The 23,221-nt window shown below is 39.6% G+C and overlaps 1 protein-coding gene and 2 non-coding genes across 3 annotated transcripts; all 3 read right to left on the bottom strand.

The window, feature by feature from the left end:
- Positions 1 to 24: 24 nt before the first annotated feature.
- Positions 25 to 23,172, bottom strand: polr1a (RNA polymerase I subunit A). The gene is made up of 37 exons (XM_029512725.1): positions 22,971 to 23,172; positions 22,512 to 22,620; positions 22,212 to 22,307; positions 21,910 to 22,059; positions 21,529 to 21,639; positions 21,303 to 21,388; positions 20,989 to 21,077; positions 20,698 to 20,775; positions 20,158 to 20,275; positions 19,800 to 19,941; positions 19,257 to 19,418; positions 18,928 to 19,050; positions 17,166 to 17,393; positions 16,949 to 17,056; positions 16,639 to 16,785; positions 15,876 to 16,067; positions 15,651 to 15,800; positions 15,305 to 15,488; positions 14,815 to 14,897; positions 13,933 to 14,091; positions 13,524 to 13,622; positions 13,163 to 13,315; positions 12,930 to 13,012; positions 12,435 to 12,600; positions 11,452 to 11,575; positions 10,660 to 10,757; positions 10,339 to 10,529; positions 9,028 to 9,195; positions 5,989 to 6,124; positions 4,032 to 4,186; positions 3,751 to 3,880; positions 3,531 to 3,638; positions 2,242 to 2,517; positions 1,521 to 1,721; positions 1,308 to 1,425; positions 1,025 to 1,189; positions 25 to 404 (listed from the first exon to the last, which is right to left on the bottom strand). Exons 1-37 carry the CDS (start codon positions 23,045 to 23,047, stop codon positions 304 to 306), a joined length of 5,064 nt encoding a protein of 1,687 aa, XP_029368585.1. The 5' UTR covers positions 23,048 to 23,172; the 3' UTR covers positions 25 to 303.
- Positions 12,032 to 12,168, bottom strand: LOC115050500 (small nucleolar RNA SNORA5). Its single transcript, XR_003841203.1, has one exon. It is a non-coding gene; the product is annotated as a small nucleolar RNA SNORA5 (small nucleolar RNA).
- On the bottom strand, positions 14,506 to 14,642 carry LOC115050501 (small nucleolar RNA SNORA5). Its single transcript, XR_003841204.1, has one exon. It is a non-coding gene; the product is annotated as a small nucleolar RNA SNORA5 (small nucleolar RNA).
- Positions 23,173 to 23,221: the final 49 nt, after the last annotated feature.

The raw sequence follows: 23,221 nt of genomic DNA, 5'->3' as shown, positions 1-23,221 counted from the left end.
TAACTCTTTTTTTTTTTAAACAAATTTTAAAATTTTATTATTAAATACAATGACAAAAAATATTGTGTAACTGTCTATATTTTTTATGCTTCCAGTCATTATACCACTGTGATGACTTGTCCACAATGCCTCCTTGTACAATATGATACAGTAATCAGTGATTTTACACACATTCAAGCATTTTATGGGAATCTGGCAGGCTGACACAAAATTATTTAAATACTAATTTGTCTAAGGACTGTGCTGTGGTTTCAGATGACGCAAGAGAAAGACATTCCACACAGGATCACATGAGGTTGTCTTCTACTGCAGAGGTTGCTTCAATTCAAACAGTCCTGTTCCCCCTTTGACAACTTTCCCCACCACCAGGCAGGCTGACGGTGACACCAGCTCATCGTATGACCCTGAAAAAACAAAACAGGAAAAACAGCCTGAAACAAAACACAAATACAGTCTAATAGTGAGGAGATGTGACAGGGGACATTTTAGTCTTAACTGCAATTGTGTTAATCTAACTCTCTATGTATTTATAAATAAATAAATAAATAAGCACAGTAGTGCAATGCTGGCTTGATGTCGTGTTAAAAATGTATTAAAAATGCTCAAATTGAAAAAAAAAAAAAAGATCTGTTGCTAAAGTATTATAAAACACCATTCCGATAACCTTAGAACAGTGCAATGCAAACTTGACTACCACAGATTCTTCCTGACTTCAGTAATCTGACAGCTACTGCACCCAGCAGTCTGCAGACCATAAACCCCTCTGCCCATAAAATATATGCAATAACAGTTCCCCTAATTCCTTATTTATATCTGTTGGTAATTATTTTTAATAAATTAATTTATATGTTCTCTGTCAACAATTTTTTTTCTACCTCATCTAGCTATCATAGTTATTCCTGTGTGCTTCCTTTTGCACTGTTACAGTTCCGATGTCACTGTAATTAGCAAATATCCCCACTGAGGGACTAATGAAGGATTATTTTAATTTATTACTGCATTATTAGTGCCACCCTTTCCTCACCCAGCATGGTAGCCTGTTTGAGGAATTTGTAACTGGTCTCGAAGGTCATTTGCTGCAATGGGGAGGAGTTGGATCTGATGGCATGCCGATTTAAGGGCTTATATACTCCTTCAAAACACATGTAGTCCGCTACGAGAGACAGATGTCTGGGGTCAACCTCAATACCTGGGGAGAAACAGTCAAAGACAGATTAAATGTGACTGGGCGTAAAAGACTTGACTGCATTTTAGATTGTGTGTGTGTATGTGTGTGTGTGCATGCATGAGTGAGTAAACACGTGTACCGTAAACAGCAAAAACATCTTTGATCTCCTTCTCTATGACCTTTAGGGCCACTTCAATCCCATAGGTATTAGCCATGGCATGCACTTCATTAGAGTAAAGTCTGTTGATGTCCAAAATCTGGAGAGTACAAGTATACAAGTACATTTATTGAACAATTAACTTTCACCATAAACTGGTCTGGGATTTCCCAGTGTGTAAAAAGTCCTACATACATCAGTGTACTTGAACATCTCATGCATGTTGATGCCCTCCGTGTTTAGGGTCATCTCCTTTTCTCCCGTTTTTGTTGTAGCTTCACTCAGCAGGCAGCGGGTCAGACCTTTGGTTTCCATTATGACAGCATTCTGAGCAAGTGTTGACAAGACTGATGTCAAATCGAAGTGCACCTTGCTGACTGGCAAGACCAGCTCCACCTATAAACAGGGAGCCAAGTGGTACATGAAGAAACAGATGGATGAAAAAGAATAAAACTAAGGTTGACTTAATTTGAAAGAAAGTATCAACAATACCCAAGTATTTAGTAAGTGAAATTTGTGAAAATGAGATGAAAGCGCACAAAGTAATCTGTAGCATATAAGTCATAATGTTAAAAGACACCATGAACTTAACCTTCAGGTGGATCCTTGAAGATGTATTAACAGTCAACATTACAGTCACAGCCCATGTCCTAATAGTGACTAAGAGGACATTGAGCTGTTTGCAGTTTTGGCAGGTCAAAACAAGTATACATGTCTCACTATCCTGACTGAACAGAGAAGGTATTATGAGATTACCTGCCAATGAGAAAGCAAACAGTCTATTGTGCAAGCACAATTTTCATTTATTCCTGAGAAATAACCTGCCGAAAACTTTTGCACAGTCCTGTATGTGGAAAGGCATGATTACAAAAAAATTCTTTCCTTAAAAATTCCTTGACAATATGTATGAACGCACCTCACACCAGAGTTCATGCTGGTGATCATAGCAGTATCTCTCTATCGCCGAGTTGGATTCCAGAACAGAGTTGACTCTCATTTGGCTCAAGGCTTTTTGTCCTGCTTCACCTCTCTTTGCACGTTTCTTACTCTTCTCCAGCCTCAGTGTGAAAGATTCTGGCTGGGACTCTTCCTGAGTGCTCTGCTCTTTGTTCTTCTCCTCTTCTTCCTCCCCTTGATCTTCTTTATCTTCAGCATCATCTCCTCCATCTTCCTCCTCACTCTCATAGTCCACCTGCAGAAGAAAATAAAGATAGTCTTTAACTGTATCATGGTGTTGGGAGCAGTCCTGTTGGTGGATGCATCTATTCATTTCATCACAGTGTTGGTTGAGACCAAACATTGAGCACATTAAAATTCTATTCTACACACTTAATCAAGTTAAGTAGCACATGAAACCAGCCCAACTAGTCTGATCATTTTAATTTTTCAACAAATAAATGTTTGACAGTTCCAGGTTGTTCCGGGTTCATGTGAATATTTCTAGACAATTGTTGGAGGGAATAGTGCAGTAGCTAATTGTAGAAAATGTAATGTAATAACAACAAAAGAAAGAAAGAAAGAAAAAAAAAAAAAAAAAAATGAGGTAAACCAGTACTACATGCTTCTTTTGAGATCCCTGACCTTGAATTTTGACCTCTGATTACAAAAATGCATTCATTTTGTTCTTGTGAAATTGGACAGTGTCACCTTACTGAGACGAGTCTTCAAAGAAATCAGATGTTATATCTTAGTCTTAACCTGTAATACAGATCACATTACAAATCTAAAGCTTTGTACTACCAAGTTTAATATTTAGGAGACAGTCTTGGACAGGGGTCAGCAACCCACAGCTCTTTCATCCCCTCTGCCTGGCTCCCTGTGGCTTTTAGAAAATAATGTGAATAAATAATAGCTATTTAATTAAAATAATTTTTATTCTATTTAGTTATTTTTTCAATGTAATAGTTATGATTCTAGAGATGTAAGTGATCTTGCAACATCGAAATAAAATGTTTTTTAAATATTTTGTTGATCAAAATATGCGTCCCACCTTGTTGCTGACAGGCTGGTGACTTATTTTGAGTTCTCAACCCCCAGTAACTTAAGGTAGGTTTTGTGCCTGCAGGTGGGTTTTATTTTGTGGGAACCATGCCAAAATGGCTGTTTTAATATTGAAGGTGCCGACCCCTGATCTTGAAGAAGCCAGATATTCAACTTTAATCAAAAGCAACCTCATGCCTCCAAGTGTTTCATCTGTCTTCATACCTCCTCCTCCTGTTTGCCTTTTCTCTTGGCATCTGAAGCATCAGCATCTCCTTCATTCCCCTGGTCATCAACAACCTCCTGCTCCACCTCTCCATCCTCATCATCTAACTGATGGATGTCAATACGATAAAGACACTTGTGGTCAGAAAATGGCACACAACACTTTTCCTAAAAATGTCTAATGGAATACCAAACTGAAGACAGCCAAATAAAAACAGACCCCTCCTGCGTTAGCTGCGCCATCACCATTGAGGTCTTTATCAGTGGGGCTAGCCCTCCTGGTCTCCACAGCAATTGCGGCCAACTTGGCAGTACGCTTTTTGATTGCCTCAAGGAGGAGACGGAAGAACCTTGGGGCACAAAGAATGAAAGAAAATGAGTGGACACGGAATGCACTACCCATATGGTAGGGGAGAAACTACATGTGTTAACATGCGCACACACACCCACCAACATGCAGGTGCTTTCACGCTTGCGCGTACACACACAACACACACACACCTCGTTTCCATGTAGTGAAGGATCTGTTGTGGCGACAGCAGCTTATCATCACAATAATGGTCCGGAGGCAGGAAGTGAAAGGTAACTTTGAATGCCCTAAGTTTTTGGTGATTTTCAATCCGTAGTGACTCGACTACATCCACTTTCTGCAGGACCTAGACACACACAGTTGCTTGCATGAGCCCTTTCCAAACACAACAACAAAAAAAAAAACTTAATAAAACTTAAAAAAAACTTAAAAAAAAAAAAAATACTAAAGGGGGATGGGTAGTGCCAAGTACGACCTTGAGAAAATAACTGAAAAGGGACACCAAACAAACCACAGTATGAAACTGAAATAAAGTAAGTAAAACAACAGGGAAAAAGTATTGAACACGTCACCATTTTTCTCAGTAAATATATTTCTAAAGGTGCTAGTGACATGAAATTTTCACCAGATGTCAACCCATGCAACCCAGACATGCAAGGAAATCAAACCTTACATGTCCATGAATTAAGTTTTGTGTGATAAAATGGAATGACACAGGGAAAAAGTATTGAGCGCAGAAGAAATGGAGGCGCAAAAAGGCACCAAAAGCCAAAGACACCGCAAAAGACACCAGCTGAACCCTATCAGCAATCAGAAAGCAATTCTGCCCCTGTCAGTGAAAATTAATATCAGCTGGATCAGGCCCAACTGACGGCCTACAAAAGGTGTCTCATTGCCAAGGTGTCACACAAGAAACATCTCATGATGAAAAAAAGCAAAAAACTCTCTCAAGCCCTTTGCAACCTCATTGTTCCAAAGCATACTGATTGCATTGGTTCCAGAACACTTTCTAAACTTCCAAATCTTCCAGTGAGCACTGTTGGGGCCATAATCTGGAAGAATTATATCAGAAGAGTTGTCCAAGAGCCAAAGACCACACATGGAGAGCTTCAGAAAGACCTGGAATTAGCAGGTACAATTCTTTCAAAGAACACAAGTTACGCACTCAACAGCCATGGCCTATATGCACACTCACCACACAAGAATCCATTGCTGAAGTAAAAACATTGTGAAGCTCGTTTAAAGTTTGCTGCACAATATTTAGACAAACCTGTGAAATACTGGGAGAATATACTCTGATAAGATGAGAACAAAATGTAACTCTTTGGATGCCATAATACACACCATGTTTGGAGGCACATCCCACATCCACATCGCAAAAACACCATACCAACAGTGAAGTTTGGAGGTGGGAACAACATGGTGTGGGGGACTGTTTTTCAGCATATGGCACTGGCAAACTGAATGTAACTGAAGGAAGGATGAATGGAAAAATTCTTGATATTAACATTAATATTAACATTCTTGACAGAAGTCTGCTATCTACCAGGATGAAGAAGATGAAACGAGGGTGGACATTTTAGCAAGACAATGATCTCAAACACACAGTCAAGGAAACTCTGAAACTCAGAGAAAGAAAATAAAGCTGCTAGAATGGCCCAGCCAATCACCTGACCTGACCGACACCTGACAAAAATCTATAGAAAGAACTAAAGATTGGAGTTCACAGAAGAGGCCCACAGAACCTTCAAGATTTGAAGACTGTTTGTGTGGAAGAATGGGCCAAAAATCACACCTAGTTTCTCCATCCAAGAGGCATCTTGAAGCTGTTATTAACAACAAAGGCTTTTGTATGAAGTATAAAATAAATGTAAGTGTGTTTAATACTTTTCCCGTGTGTCATTCTATTTTTAATCACACATAATTTAGGGACATCTATGGTTTGATTCCTTTGCATGTGTGGGTTGCATGGGTTGTTACTGACATCTGGTGATATTGGTAACATTCGGTAACAATCATGTCAGTAGCACCTTTAGAAATATGTACTGAAAAAAAATCATGACGTTCTCAATATTTTACCTGCTGTATCTGGCGTGGGTGGATGCTCCAAAGATATCAAATTAACACAGACTAGGCTCTTATCTTTACCTCAGCCAGACACACCCTGGTGAGTTTCTTACGGAGTGTCTTGGCCCTCTTTAAGGCCTTCTTGTTGTTCAGTACAGGAACACTCATCATGGGAGTTTTGATGTTGGAGCTGGCCACCATGAGGATCTCTCTTAGTCTGTGAGACAAACAAGGATATAAAGAAAGTGAGAAAGAAAGGGAAGGTATGGCAGAATGGTTGGAGGGGCACAGGTGAAGGAACAGAAAGGACAGGCAGATGGACATAGAATCATATCAGACATAAATGTTAAATACTGATACCAGAAAAGTGAATTATCATAAAGCAACCACTAGATTAAGCTAAACAAACCAGCAAACCCTTCAAATTGCAACAATAGTAACTGGAAGGCCTCAGTAAAGCACAATACTGCATATCTTTAATCCTTATGTTTTGATGGCTGCCACAATCTTGGTTTTTGAAGCCAGAAACTACATTTGGAGAAGCTGGAGTTTAGGTGGTGTGAGGGATACATGCTCTGTACTCTGTCCTGATTATTGGACAGGTCACCATGTGTGGTAGAATCCCCTGATGTGTACTCTACATTAAGGACAATTTTCCTTGAAACTAGAGGCTGAGACCATAAATCCATCAGGCAATTATATGAAATCAAATGAGACATAGGGTCTCCCCCCCAGACTTCTATACAATCTGCCTTTTGTCTCCCCCCCCCCCCCGATGGTCATTAGATAGACTCTGGTTCTGTAACGTGAAGCTTAAATCTGCATTCTATGTCCTTGGTTGTGGGAAATCGGGATATCAAAAGGTATACAGTCGTGCTCATAAGTTTACATACCCTGGCAGAATTTATGATTTCTTGGTCATTTTTCAGAAAATATGAATGACGACAAAAACTTTTCTTTCACTCATAGTTAGTGCTTGGGTGAAGCCATTTATTATCAAACAACTGTGTTTACTCTCTTTAAATCATAATGACAACAGAAACTACACAAATGACCCTGATCAAAAGTTTACATACCCCAGTTTTTAATACCATGTATAGCCCCCTTTCACATCAATGACAGCTTGGAGTCTTTTGTGGTAGTTGTGGATGAGGCTCTTTATTTTCTCTGTTGGTAAAGCTGTCCATTCTTCTTGACAAAAGGCCTCCAGTTCCTGCAAATTCTTGGGCTGTCTTGTATGAACTGCACACTTGAGATCTCCCCAGAGTGGCTCAATGATATTGAGGTCAGGAGACTGAGATGGCCACTCCAAATTTCCCTAAATTTTTCAATAACATGCTGCATTCATTTTGCCATCAATTTTGACCAAGTTTCCCATGCCTTTGTGGCTCACACATCCCCAAAACATCAGCGATCCACCTCCATGTTTCACAGCAGGAACGGTATACCTTTGATCATAGGCCTTGTTGACTCCTCTCCAAATGTAACATTTATGGTTGTGGCCAAAAAGTTCAATTTTGGTCTCGTCACTCCAAATGATTTTATTCCAGAAGTTTTGAGGCTTGTCTCAGTGCTGTTTGGCATATTGTAAGCGTGATTTTTTTGTGGCATTGGCGTAGTAATGGCTTTCTTCTGGCGACTCGACCATGCAGCCCATTTTTCTTCAAGTGCCTCCTTATTGTGCATCTTAAAATATCTACACCCCCTTTTCTCAGAAAGTCCTGTATTTCAGCTGAAGTCATCTGTGGGTTTTTCTTTGCATCTCAAACTATTTTCCTGGCCACTGTGGCAGAAATCTTTCGTTGGTCGACCTGATCATGGTTTGGTTTCAACAGAATCTCATTTTCCAATTCTTAATTAGAGTTTGAACAGTGCTGATTGGCATTCTCAGTTCCTTAGATATCTTCTTATATCCCTTTCCTGTTTTATACAGTTCAATTACCTTTTCCCGAAGATCTTTTGACAATTCTTTTACTTTCCCCATGACCTAGAATCCAGAGATGTCAGTGCAAGGGTCTGTCAGGAGCCCAGAAACTCACTGAACCTTTATAAACACACACTGATTACAAGCAGACAGATGACAGATGTGGATGGTTACCTTTAGTAGCCATTCAAACCCATTTGTGTCAACTTGTATACATGTTATCAGGCCAAAATCTCAAGGGGATGTAAACTTTTGATCAGGGTCATTTGTGTAGTTTGTTGTCATTATGATTTAAAAAGAATAAACACAGTTGTTTGATAATAAATGGCTTCACCCAAGCACTAGCCATGAGTGAAAGAAAAGTTTTTGTGTTATCATTCATATTCTCTGAAAAATTACCAAGAAATCATAAATTCTGCCAGGGTATGTAAACTTATAAGCACAACTGTATATTACCTCTTAATCATAAGTATAATCATCTTAGGCTTGATTCAGACAAGGTGGACAGATTAGGCTCAAGTGTAAACACCTAACATGTATTGAAACTGCAGAGACGTAATCATTCAGACTACATTTGGAGGTGGTTTAGGTGTCATTTGGTTACATTGTTTCACACTTCATTTCAACTTTTAAAGTCATTACTTTATAGTCAACACTATAAATGTCCTAAATCCTGAATGCAACCCTGTACCCCAGATCATATTGGATAGAAACCTAATTTGGTTAATAAAAATAATTGTCGGAAGAGGAAACCATTATTTCACGAGCATCATCAAAAACACCCAACACTGCACTAAACTCTGACGATAAGGAGCTTTAGTTTGCGCAGAAAACTGCAGTACAGGCTAACAGATGGAAAAAAATAGGGGGGCTCACTCTAGCCTTTCTTTCTGGAATCTACTCAACCTAGGATACTTGAAAAAATATATGATGAATATTATTGAAATGATAATGGACAGTGTTAATTTATTTGATATTCTGGACATAATTTGGACACTAAATGAGGTTTGGACTTTTGCTTGGAAGAAATTTTTAGGACTGAACTGATTTGAATTTTTATTGAATATTGATCAATTTCGTGGAAGATAGATATTGGGAAAAACGTGGAAAAATAACAAAAAGGTAGATTTGAAAATTTTGTTTAGTTCAGTGACTTGATGAATGGTCAATATCTAAAAGGGAAGAGGAAACATTACCGAGGAATTCCCAAAGTGACGTTCATCTCTCCTCTGCCAGCGAAGTGGAAAGTGTTGAGGGTCATCTGAGTGGAGGGCTCACCTATGGACTGAGCTGCCAATAGACCAACTGCTTCACCAGGATCACAGAGCGCACGCTGCCATTTATAGTGCAACAGCTGGCGAAGGCTGAAGACAGAGTGATAACGATGAAACTTTATTTATCCCAAAAGAAGGTACAACTGGTCGAAAAAATGAAATGTCCTGCTTATTATTTTCTGAAATTTGGAATTCTGATGTGCTCAACTGAGTCTTATACCATGGTCAGTGTGAATAATCTACCTCTGATTGGTCGACAGGTGTGCGTTTCATGCGCATGTAGTTCGGCAAAATTTTATAGGCTAACTGCTCTAAATTCATCTGCACCTGTAACCATAGCAACATAACGAGCCCAGTTTTATTTTGTAAATATCATTTTATAAACAACCATTTTGTGGAATAATTTTGACCTAAGTCAAGCTTAATTTAAACTTTTAATAGCCTACTTTTGGCTTTGTTAAAGCGATTGAGCCACAGTGCTCATCCTGTCCTACTGCAACTACCTTGTCATGACAATGGTAAGTTCTTGCTTCAAATCCTTTCGATTTTGAGTGCAAAAGTTTCACCAAAAGTTGGCAAATCCTTTTATCCCTATATTCTTGGAAAATGACCATGGTATAAGCATGTTAATCCACTGGAATTGCTTTTTGCTTAGAGGTGCTTTTAAAAGTATCCGCTGCGTGTCGGGTATTTCTTTGCCTCCAGTCATGCATTAAAACCGTTTAAAGCACACCTACTTGCGTATTAAGCCTTACATGTCATACATGCTGGAATAATTTTAAAATGACCTATAATCAAAATGCTATTCAAGTCCAGATAAAGTCGTATCAAGTATAGTAAGTATAAGTTTAGATTAGATCCCTCTAAGTTCCATAAGTTAAACCCTCCATAAAAACAGTAATTATTTCAAGCACATAAAATTACCTTTAACCAAGTGGATATTATTTATCCCATTCATTCAGCTATGGGAATTATCATCACTTTTATAATGTTTACTTATAAACATCTTGATAACATCTGCAGTGTTTGACACTATGCTCTGTGGTGATGAGCATTTCCCAGAAATCTCCCAGACCAAATTAGACAAAGGCCTAAAGTCTGTAAAATTTTAATTCTGTCATTGATCACTGGAGGTTATTTTACTAAAAATCTTCCATATTTCATGAATGAACACGAAGATGATGTATTTTCCTAGACTTTACTAACCCATGAGAGAAGGCTCACATTCAGTACCTGTGTGTATCTTGACTCATGCTGCCTCTGCTCTGCAGGTATTTCTCTGTGATATCATGGAAGTTTTCAGACACTGATCCAAAGCTGACATCCGGTCTGAACACGCCCAGCGAGGGCTCAGGGCAGTGGGCAGACTTCTTGCTGTATTTTGATCTGCTGCATTCATCCAGAGAGTACCACTTCTGCACAAGCTGTAGACGGAGCAGAGTTCAAACCATAGTTTGGTCCCACTAGGTTAGCGATACAACTGTCTTTACTGAGGTTACAGGACCAAGAACAACTGATCCTCTTCACATTTTGTTTGGGTTGTTATTTAAGTACCTGCAGCACAGCAGCATTTCTGCCATTGATGTCTTGCTCTCCTTGTTCCTTCTGTTTTAATTTTGCCAACTTCTTCTGGGAAAACAGCAGGAATGCTCCTGATACAAATGAAAACAAATATATACATTTACAAAAATGTTTAAGTGTTAATGTCACATTTCCATAATCTCCAGAATGATCCACAGTCAGCAGCAATGTCCTACAAATCCTCCTTCACTTAAAAAAAAATAAAATAAATCATACTCTTGTCTTTCCAACTATTTTTTTCCCCACATTTCCTGAAATCTCTTTAATCTCTAAACATGGGCCCATGAGAAGACATGAGAAGTCCCGAGGGATCCAATCCTCAGATGCTTCTCTAAAATGCCTTGATGGCACCACACACTCTCAGTAATAGGTTTTTTACATGGTGTTTTAACCAGAATGTTCAAATCTGCCAAAAAAAAACAAAAAACAAAAAAAAAAAAACAACACCACTTTTCTACAATGTTGAGACATCTTGATTTACTGTTGACTCTGTACAATTCATGACGTTCTTGTAAAGTGCCATCTTCAAAAGGCATAAGCGAGCCAATGACAGATAATCTCACTGTGATGTTTGTGAATTCATCATATGGGAATTAATTTTCTTTTTTCATTAGCGGTATTATGGAGAGCAGAACAACCAATTAAATTTCACCTTGCTGTGCCATGTTCTACTCCCTCCACCTCCTATATCATTGACAATCTTCGTGACCTTCAAGTTATATGTTTCACTGCCTGTTGATGAGTGAACATTTTAGACATACGTACCTCTACGTGGACCTGCGTCCTCTCTTTTTGCTTTCCAGCGTTGGATGGCTTCAAAGTGATGACTGGCTGCTTGAGGATCTAAGCGTTCCAGAATTTTGTCCAGACCCTGGGACCTCTGGATGACCTGGCAGGAGGGAGACACAAATGGTTGTTTCCTTCTCATGCATTGGTGGGATTTTGTCTTACAGATCAGACTCAGGCCTATCACCTGGCTGTACAAGTACAGACGAGAAAGAAAATCTGTGTATTTCCTTAATTAAGGATGATTTACTTGAAGGAGTTGATATTAAGGAAAGGAGTTGATCATTCCCACGACATATTGCCACATGACAAACATTAACTTCCTTATACTACAACTTCATGGTTTGACATAGAAAACTTTGGTTTGGTTGTGGTGACACCGCTAGAAGTTGCTGCATTTGCCCCATGTCACTATCATCTCGCTTCCTCATTTCTTGTCACTCTTCAAGCTGTCTTAATAGATAAAGCCAGAAAGGCCAAAAAAAAAAAAAAAAAAAAAAAAAACACTGTCGCTGATTTGTTGCTGCTACTGCAGTGTTAAACTATCGTGACATTTCATATTTGTGTGTAGCACATATTTATCCCCAGCAGCCAGGTTAGAGGGTAGTGGGGCCCATGAGCTACAGCTTCACTGTGGCAGCCATTTAGGCCAGTGGCTTCCACTGAGGAGGAGGCACTGAATTTGACAAGGCTGCATAAATATTACCACTATGTGAAAGCAACTTGTTGGTGAAATTAAAGTAATTGTGTGACGACATTCATGGTCTCAGGAACTTTGTAAGTTCCAGAGACATTTCAGGAGTCAGTTCAGACGTATCAGAAAGGTTAGCTCAGTTAGAATCAATTTATGTTTGTTATTGGCAATTACTGAGGAAAGAACATTGTATTCTCAGTGCACAAAACTCAACCAACATTGTTGACACACATTTACAACATTTCACAGCCACACTGTCCTCATTTACCTCATAGTTATCTTCTATAAAGGGAAACTGTCTTGGCTGCAGGAACTGAGTCTTGGGGATATCAAGGCCATCTTCACCGTACAGGAACTGGACCACAGAGCCATCACTGTCTCTTACAGTCAGGTCATACTGAACTACCAAACCCTCCAGATGCTTTATCACACATCTGCAGAGGATGTGAGTGGAGAAGGAGTGAGAGAACAAGAGAAAGGGTGAGTGGAGATCACATGATAAAGGTTGGTTTTCAAACCACATTCTCAGTAAAACATGAGAGCGAAACATTTCAAACCAGCCACTGAACACCACAACACATCATTAAATGAGATTTGAGTGCGGGATTGACCTTTTTTTTTGGAATTAGTTAATTAACCTGATCTGGGTGGTATATAAAAGATGCATATTTGTGGACTAGGCGAAGTAGCTGCTTGTCAGAACATTTTTCTAAGGTAACTAAAGATCTTCTCTGGTCTATGGAGCTGGTTAGGTTTAGATTACCTTTGCAGGTATCCTGATCTCGAGGTTTTTACAGCTGTGTCCACCAGTCCTTCTCTGCCTGCCATGCAGTGGAAGAAAAACTCCTGGATTCAAACAGTCAAAGAGGGAAGCATGTCATGAAGAAACATTTATGAAAGAGCTAAAAGTTACAAAGTCACAACAACAGTTCTCTTTAAAAAGACTTAGAACAGCTCCAGACCACTGAACTAACACTAATATCTCTCTTTATGTACCTGTGGTTTGATGCCTGTGAGGAATCTTCCCGAGACAAAGCCCCCAGCACCGGGTGCAGGGTCATATGGCTGAAAACACGGCAAAGATTTCCCAGAGGGCATCAGTGGAGGCCGACGGCCCTCCAATTCAATCTGACCTAAAAGACATGAAATCTGGAACACACACACGTCAGGATATTTGTGGATTAGAGCATCAAGTGACTTTAAGGCAAAACGTCGAGATAAGAGTGTGACTGAGGGTTAGGGTTGAAAAAAGAGAGAGAGGGGGAAGAGTGTGTGAAAGGGCGTTATGGAGAGAAGAGAGAGAGATATCTATGTTAAAAGAAAAGGTCAGGTGAGTGTGTGTTTGTGCATGTATTACCTGCATGGTGTTAACAGTAGAACCTTTGGCTCCTGACTGGACCATCAGTTGAAGGTTGTTATCTGGGAAAGAGGTGTGGAGTCCAACTGGCATGCACACCTACAAATGCACAGTATTTTTGTGACCACTCGGCTCTGCTTTCTTAAAACACCAATCTTAGGGGGTTTTATTCATTTCTGGACAGACGACAGAAGAAAGGCAATAGGAAACCAAGGTGTCGCTAAAATCGCCAATTTTATGCTGATGAAACTGAAACAAACTGAGGAGCGGGACTGGGGTGGATCTGACAGTAATTAAATGTACTGCTGGATCCTGTTTGTTCCTGTGGGTAAACCTTTGTCATTATTCTACCCAACATGAGTTGTTGGAAGTCAGTGTCTGCTCACTGCATACTGTAGCAGCTAGTGACCTTGTTTATATCGTTGTTGACTTGGTTGGCCACTTCTTTGAACTTGTGGTCAGCTATGCTGAAGTCTCTCTGGTCTGGGTTGAGGTGTGCATCCTGCCAGCGGCTCTTAGCCTCAGTTTGAGCCACGTTAGAGGGCAGGTTGAAGGCAGCCTGCAAGGCCTAAAGAAGACAAAGGACAGTTACTGCACCCCTTTTCACTTAAGATGATTTCATTTAAGGTTGTATTTAAAGTCAGAGTACTAAATTGCTAACAATTATAGCATTGGATAAAGGCAATGGGTCAATGTATCATTATTATTTGAAAATAAAGTTTAAAGACAATCAAAATCAACTCAAATAAAACAAAATTGAATCCATGCTAAATGTATATCTAACCACCACATATCAAAAAACCTAGCAGGGGGGAAAAAAAAAATCTGATTATTACCTTAATTAATTTATTTTTGTATTAATTTTTTTTTTTTTTTTTGCTTTTAGGGAGTTTCGAAACTTAAAATTTGCTGGAAAGTCTGGAAATGAGGTTAAGATTACCAGTCAAAGTATCAAATTGATGTTCTTTGGCTATAGCAATGTTAATGTTTGTAGTACATATTTATCCCCAGTAGGCATGTTAGAGAACAGTGGGGCCCATGAACTACAATTTCACTGTGGCAGCCATTTTGGCCAGTGGCCTCCACCGGGGAGGAGGCACTGAATTTGACAAAGCTGCATACTTCCAAAAAAAAAAACCCAAAACATCTATCTACTATGCACTTTTTCTTGCTGGATATTTGTTTTTTTTGTTTTTTTTATTACAAACGTTAATAATTTTAACATTGATGATTTAAAACATGATCAAGTTTTTAAATTAAGTAGAAAAAAAAAATTGATGCTCAAACTGACTCTGGAGCCAATCTTTAATGATTCTTGAATGATTTTCTTCCTCTTCTTATTGGCACCCGGTTTCACCAGAATGTCCTCCACACCTGCACACAAAGACAAACAGGATTTAAACATAATATTAGTAATAACAGTAATAAATTCCCCTGGTAAGTTTCCAACGCTTAGGGGCTCTGACATGTAAGGCTCTGCTCCTTTGGTTTTCAGCCTAGCCCTTAATGTGGTAAGCAAAGAGCGCCAGACAAATCTTAGTTTCTAAATGCACAGAGCTTTCAGCCTAAACTTATACATAGCTGTAATTAAAAGAATTTAAAAACTATAAATAGATGAACAGGAAGCCTGTGTAGAGGTGCAAAAACTGGGACAAACTGAGATAATGTGAACACTAAGTCACTTATCTTTTACCTTCATTGAATTAAATACAGCAGCTGACATACACGAACCAACTGTAAATGTGTCAGGTGTGTTTTAGTTGCTGGTTCTGGGATCTTACCCAGAGTGAAGCCTCTGTAAAGCTGCAGGTAGGCTGTAAAGAGTCGAGCCAGACAGCTGAGCAGTTTGCCACTGGTTTCTCCTCCGTACAACTCGTAGCAGCAATGGACCAGGCCATAGGCTGAGGAGCCATAATGGGCTTTGTCCAGGACTCCCACCAGCAGCTCGCCCTGTCGAATCACCACCTGGTGAAAAGCAAAGACAAAGGGAATACTTTTATCATCACAAGGTATTTATTTTAATTCTCCTGAAGAAAAGATACAGAATCCCAAGGAAGCATGAGTTTGTGTCATACTGCACAACTGCTGAGACAATGGCTTAGATGGGAAAGTGAAATATTTGTGCACCTGTGAGTCACACATGCTATCCGGTCTGTATCCTGGAGCAGCTCGTGGTGAGACCTGGATCCAGGCTTTGCTGGGGATTTTTGATTTGCCAACCAAGTTGAGAGGTACAGCTGTTTCAGGGATTACATTCAGCAAGAGTGTGGATACCACCTAAAGGACACAGAGTAATGACACAGCTGTATTGTATAAAAACAACAAAATGTCGACTGTTACCAGTTCATTCACCTGCTTTCCAGTCCAAAGTTGCTGCGGCCGCAGTATGGCAGGTGGCAGCAGCTTCACTCTGCCTGGTTTGTCAGTCAGTCCTCTAAACACCAACTCGGTGTACTGGTTTCGAGTGAAGAAACAGCTTCGTATCGTCATTCTTGTCCCTGACACCATGTGGTCCTGGATCAGACCTGCTAAAGGTTTACCATCCTAAAGAGAGGAAGGGAGATAGAGAAAGAAAGGGGATTCAGTGCTACCATATAAGTTTATTTCGAAGAATGCACAAATGAAAAAAAAAAAAAAATCTGTACATGTTTTTGCGTTTAGTATTTAGAGCCTTCATATTCAACCCTTTCAGTATTTTGAATTCAAAGAAGATTTTTTGTTTGGAGGGACATCTTTTTTAATTCAAACATAGCACTAGGGCAACTTAGTATAAATTAATTGTGACAACTAAAAGAAAAAAAAGGTGTGACTGTTCCTCACCCTGTTCTGTGGCTGTTTAGCGATTAAACATACAACTGTCCTGATCAATGAAAAACAATAAATCAGATGAAGCGAAAGAATCAACCATTATCACTCAAACTTTTATCTATGGTAAATCGTATGCTTTGGCTCCAATTAGGTAGTTCATTTGACAGCAATGTGTGACTCAAACAGAGGAACATTGTTTGTCTTTTCATTTAATTGTATATTCCATGTGTGCCATCTATTTATAGTTGAGTAATGAGCAGAATAGTACCATGTAAAAGTACAGCATCTGCAGTGTATGTCCACCTACCTTGGGGACGAGGTACTGCTGGTCTGTGCTGACTAATGTGTAAGCCTCTGCTCTGCCCAGCTCAGACTGAGGGAAGTGAGCATTCATCTCATCTCCATCAAAGTCAGCATTGTATGCCTTACAGTTAGCATAGTGGAGCCTTAACACCTGTAACATCAGGAGGTTAAATTAAAAGTTTTTAGAAATCATAAAAGGAGTGATGGAGCATCATGCAGCTGATGACATTCACTAATAAAATAAATGCAGCTCTGCTTCTGCAATAATACCGGATTTAAAAAAAACAAAACAAACCATGAATCATAGACCTCACCTTTTCTCCTGGGAGAATACGGGCAGAGTGAGCTTGTATGGAGGGTCTATGCAAAGTTGGTTGTCTGTTGAGTAAAAGAACATCTCCATTCTTTATATGGCGATTTACCTACAGACATAAAAAACAGAGTGGAAAGACCAGTGACAGTAAACAGTTAAACACTGCAGACAGCACAAGGGTTGTGTTTTTAAGTGTAAAACCACAGTATAAAACTCACTATCTTCATTGGCATCTTATGTGGACCAGGACAGGGAGTCAGCAGTTGCTTGGCAACTGCTTCTCTCTGTGTAAAGTTGCTAGCTGACAAGATGGTTTTCCTGCCATCTTCATTTATCACAGTGGAGGCACCAGGGTGGACGTTGGGTCCATTTAGGACAGCCTGACGAAGCTCCTTCACATTCCAAGGCGTTACGGGCTGGGGATAGGTCAGCTTTGTGGCAAACACCTGAACGTACAGATCAAGAGTTTGTTTACTTGTGGATAAAACTCTCAGCTCTGGTGATGAATTTAGTTTCAAGATAGTAGTTTCAGATATGCAGATGGAAACAGAGTAAAATAACCAAACATGAGTCACACTCATCCCCTAAAAAAAAAAAATATGTCCTGTATTTGGTATACAGCCTTGTGAGACAAAGATGAAAAACGAGCAACACCAGTGTGGGGGAACAAAAAAGAAAAAGAGGGGGGGAAAAAAAAAAAAAAAAAAAAAAAAAAAAAAAAAAAAAAAAGGGGGGCAACAAAATATCTTTGCAAAAGGCAAGGTTTAGCTAATATTGGCCCAGTGTTTCCCCTAGGATTGCAGCAGTATGTATTTAAATACTTACCACTATCAGTCTTGTACAGCCAGGGGGAATATTTCCCCTCTGACAGCCAAGCTGGGTCAAAGCTCAACATGCAGTGGTGAGCAGACTTTTGCTGCAGGTCAAGGGCAGGGCATGCATAACTGTCGCTGCTAGGACCCGGAGCAGGAGAGCTGCTCCGGCTGCTACTACGAGAGGAGCGACTGGTGTTGCCATCATCGCCCTGTGAGCATTTAAAAAAACGCTGATATTTTGATTTGCTTTTCTTGTGACATTTTTCAACACTGACTGGCGGGAGTCTGCTCACCTGTGTGTGCGCATCGAGGCAGAACTCCACCATGTGTGATAGAATGTCATTTCTGTCTCTCCATGTTTGCACAGTTATCCTCTGCACTCTATGTCACGTAAATATTAAACAACATATTACTATGTTGTTTAATAAAAGCACAAGGTAGCTATAGACATGTTCTATAGAAAAATTAACCTTAAATGACATCTGTTGTGATCTGGGGCAATACAGAAAATTAAATTATATTAAATTAACTTCACATTCTTCGGGGGTCGGGAAGTGCCATTTGGGAGCTGGGCGTCCCCCTTTATATAATGACAGGGGAAACACTGTTGGCCATTGCTCATTAACCATTAATCCAATTAAAAATTTGGCAGATATCTTCAGGTCACAATAGGAAAACTCCAAAGTGTTGGACAAATTGTGGTGGACAGATTTTCACCAAATTCGGTATACATTGTAAATAAAATCAGATAGATGAAAGTGGGTGTTGCTTATTCATTGATATCTACATTATTTGCCATTGCCAATTTGCAGAGAGCTAATGAAATGATAAAAACATGATCTCAGCCACCCTGATTGGGTGGCTTTGATTAAAGGTCAAAAGTTTGAAAGATTGCTGCTGTCACACTAAGTCTTATTGACTTCTAGTTGTATTAAAAACTACAAGGCAATCTAGTAAAAATTGCTGTGATGACACGGCTCATCAGCATGACTTTTAAGATAGTTCCTGCAATCAGCACAAAGGGGTTAAGACTCTTGAACTGCCACTGTATGATTAATTTTTTTCCTTCTACAGGAAAGTTAACTTTGGTGCCTTTTAGAAAGAGAGAGTATGTGTGTGTGTGTGTGGGGGGGGGGGGGGGGGGGGGGGGGGGAATCAGGCGTACCATAGGTATTCCTATCTCGTTGGTGCCTATGTACATGTCTGGGCAGATGACAGATCGAGCAGCGTAGTCTACTCGTTTGCCCATCATGTGTTTGCGGAACAATCCTTCCTTCTTCTCCAAGATCTGGCAGAGAGGAGAAAATTAGGCAACAAAAAGAAAGAGTTAAGTTAGTACACAATTAAAATCAGCTTGTGTTGACCTTGTGGTGCAGTGGTTACCACTGCCTTGCAGCAAGAAGGCTCTCCCAGGGATGCCGCCTTTAGTGTGTAATATGCCTGCAGGGGTTTCTGAATACTACATCATATGTCACATGGTGTATTGTAGGATACCTGTCTAATTCCAGGGTATTTCTCAGTCATCAACTTGTCCATATCACTGTCAAAGACAATGTTGACGTGGCTCTGCAGTCGGATCCAGACGTTGTAGAGTTTATCAGTTAATGTGTGTCCAGGGATCCCTGACAAGAATGATTGGTCTGTCTGTCCGGGAGCCTGAAAAAGGCAGAGTTTTTTTTTCACATGCTGCCGTTCATTAACTCTGCAAATCGAAACTAGGCGTAATGTCACATACAAGTTGACCACGTAAGCAGTTGTTACCGTTAGCCATACAAGTCATTACCAACACATTATTTCACAAACAAAAAGGCAACATTAGCACATGAGAAGATTGGACACTACTACTGATTTAATTATACACTAATAAAACTGAAGTGCTCAGAAAGTTCTGTTTCATTTGTAGCTCTTTTAACCCATTGTACATGTATTTATTTATTTATACATAAATTAACATGTTGACTGCGCCACAGAAATAAATTGGTTTAACTGGATGTATGCAGCTTCTTATACTAATGACATCATCACACTGTATCCCACCTCTTCTTCCTGAGGATGTTTCTCGCCGGCTATAAGGGCCAGAAGTTTCCTTATGATTCCACAGTCTTTCATAACAGCCTGCATGTTGACTGTCTGACCGTTGGTAAACATCTGGTCACCTAGTCGATTGATTGGACGATACCTGCCAGTAGACCATAAGCAATTGCTGTTCAGCTTGAATATCACACTAAATAAATACTGCTTACATACATATTTTAACCAAGTTATGATGTTGGTGATTTTTTAGGCCAATTGTTTGTTCTTACTCTGCAACCCTTCAAAAATTCACTTGTTTTAGTTTAGGATGCGAGTGTTGAACAGGATGAAATTTTAAATAGTAAATTTTACAATACTGAACCTAGAAGGAGGGACCACCAGCAGCTCCAGGAAGAAGAGGTCAGGATAGAAACCTCTCTCACCCTCCTTTGATGCTGTGACCTCATCAAGCCCAGAAAACAGACACTTCAGGAAGAAACCTGGAGACGGAGGAGAGACAGAGAGCTTTTTTTTTTTTTACAACAGGCAAATAACACAGCTTTTATATTTATTGCACTTATAAATATATCAAAAAGCAATTAATGCAATCAATAAAAAGCATAACATTCCTTACTAATGACTGCAGATTTTTACGTATTTCAAACCTTCTACTTCATTTCTAAAGCTTTTTACATGTTACAGATTCTGCACTTGCTCCTTTTTCAAATCTTAAAGTGCTGTAGTCATATGGACTTTCTACTGAGACTACATTTTAATTAAATGTTCAAATATTGAATTTAAATATAAATATAATATAAATATTGAATATAACGTGATCTGACACTCACAGAGGTAATAATATCACTTTCAAGCATAGAGGAAGGGGCTCGAAAGAGAAAGGCTGCTCCATCTATTGACCTACCTTCTTTCTCCCACAGTTTGCTGATGTGTTCTTGGGCAGTACTTGCAGTCATGTAGACTTTTTTCCCGGCCATAAGACCTTGTGCAAGGAAACCAGAATAAGGTAATGTTTATTCACTGTATGCGCGTATGTATGGGTAGGGGTTACCAATACCTCAAAATGATCACTGTGATGGAGCAGAGCCACAGTTCAACCAGAAAAGACATAAATAGGCTCTTTCCGATGAATGAATTATGCCATCACTTAGCAGTTAATCTTATATTGCATAATGAATAATTATAATATACTCACCTTCAGTAGTGTCACTGGTTGGTACTGTTGACGGCATTGTAACAATCAGCTTGGTGTTGTGTTCACGACGAACAGAAAACCTGCCACTCCTACACACAGCCAAACGTGATTACAATTTTTATCATGTGCATACAAAAAAAGGCAGAGAGGTGAACAGGTGATCTTGGAAGTAGATATTAATCGCATACTTTAGCTGGCATATTACTGTCCAACACAATCAATACACTGATGTACAATATTGTATAAATGTGGCTGATTATGTAAGAAAGCAGCATAAGGTCAAAATTAAATTTGTTAATTTTCGATGCACTTACTTGCACCATGGACATTTCCTAGTTTTCATGTGAATCCTCCAGAAGTCATTTATCAGGCTGCTTTTCTTCTCAACAAGGTGCTTAATCTGGTAAATTTAAACAAACACAATATTAAACCCAGTCTGAGTGAAAACATTAGCTATAACTATATCATTTGAGTTGTGTGCATGTGTTTTTATGCGGCTGTCAATGTATCTGTGTGTCTTTTTAACTTGTGGTCACTCACTGGTTTGGTATTCTCTGAAATGTCAGGATTCACTCCAAGTACTGTGTCTGTAAATTCCTTCAGAACCTGCTCAATTTCATCTCCACTGCCCTTGGGATTCTCCTCCAAGTACTAACACACACAGTTCAAGGTAAATAATAAATCAGATAAATACAATGAATTGTTCAATGTTTTCACACAACACAGTTAAGCTGCATACATTCAATTAATTACACACTCACTATATATAGATACCATTCTCTCCAACAATTCCACACAACAACACAAGACTTCTCAGATAAGTCACATATAACCAGGATAGATAAAGATTAAATTTGATAAATTGGGCTTCCTCCCATAAGGTACTGATAAATTTGGGGTCCACAGCAGCTGTAAACCCACCTGACTGAGAACTTGCTCAATGTGGTAGACTTCCTGCATGGCTCCATGGTCCAATAAATGAAGCTGGTTGAGAAGCAAGTGGATGGCCGCTCTGGGACAAGTCAACATGTGACAAGCAAGACAGGAACCACGAATCAACAGGTAGAGTTTCTGATGAAGGACAGCAGAAAGCATACATTTATTGGGCCTCAACTTGATGTTTGTGCACGAGCATCAGTGTTAAACCCTATCATATTTAAGTGTAAAAATAATTGTATGGCATGTGTAATTATGTGTGTATGGTATTTTTTGGACATGCTCACATCAAAAAAGAGTGGGTTGTACACAGGTAGAGGTAGCTCCACATGCCCAAAGTGTCCTGGACAGTTATTGAAGTCCTGACAGCAGGTTGAACAAACCTGAATAAAACAATGAGAGGCAGGCAGGTGAAAAACCACAGATTTAGACTTGATGCAGACTGTCTTTACCTTCTCGAAGGGTGAACCACAGCGGTACGACAAAAACACAGAGGAAAGGCCGATGCGTGGTCTGTTGCAAATGTGTTTTTACTTAATTGTACATTAGACATCGTGTGTGAAGTCTACATTTCAGCGGGCACGTACTTCTTTGTTGTCTGGTGGTCCCAGGGCCAGATCATACAGGCTGTTTGGGGCCACATTCCCAACCGCATCAAGGAACCTGAAGTTAGTGATCGCCTTCACGCTCAACTTCCTGGACAGGAGAAAGGACAAGTGCATCATTTTACCAAATACTTCCCTCGACCATACTGGATTATTGGCATCTTTTTACACTACACAGAAAAACTGATGGTCTGCAACTGTATTTAGGATTAGCAAATTTGCTCTCATTTTTGTTGGTCTCTTATTCCAATCTTACCCACAGGGTGTAATTCCCTTAGTTTGGCATCCTGATTCGTTTACATTTAGTACAACTGAATAAAGTATGTGTGTAATTCGCGAGAAGAATCTTGTAACAAATCGTCCGTAGCATGCTAGCGCAAACAGTCGTGTTGTTTTGAACTCGTGTTTAGCCTTAAACCGAGAGCTAACAAGCCGTCTTACCGTATCTCTTCGGCAGAGTACATGCCAAACGACATGCCCTGCAAACGCCGCCATGGCACTTCTTTTCCAAATAGCATGTTGGAGAAATATTCCGGTTTTTCTTCTTCTCGTTTTTTTATTTTATCGATGTAAATTCATGACGTTCAGTTGAACCAGCACGCGACACAAATTGCTCTCGTCTCACACGTGGGACCGTCAGAGGTCAAACCAACAGAGGGGAGTCACTATCAACGTGAAACCTGAAATTGTCT

Source organism: Echeneis naucrates, chromosome 10 (assembly GCF_900963305.1).
Source record: "Echeneis naucrates chromosome 10, fEcheNa1.1, whole genome shotgun sequence".
Lineage (NCBI taxonomy): Eukaryota > Metazoa > Chordata > Actinopteri > Carangiformes > Echeneidae > Echeneis > Echeneis naucrates.
Note: the sequence above shows the minus strand (reverse complement) of the source record. Positions and strands in the feature narration are given on the sequence as shown.

Excerpts from the sequence above, each read along its gene's own strand:
- polr1a (XM_029512725.1), bottom strand. The coding sequence starts at position 23,047 with ATGCTATTTGGAAAAGAAGTGCCATGGCGGCGTTTGCAGGGCATGTCG. Across the intron at positions 22,621-22,970 it reads TACTCTGCCGAAGAGATACG|GAAGTTGAGCGTGAAGGCGA; the intron begins GTAAGACGGCTT and ends TCTCCTGTCCAG. Across the intron at positions 17,057-17,165 it reads ATAAGATGCCAATGAAGATA|GTAAATCGCCATATAAAGAA; the intron begins GTGAGTTTTATA and ends TTATGTCTGTAG.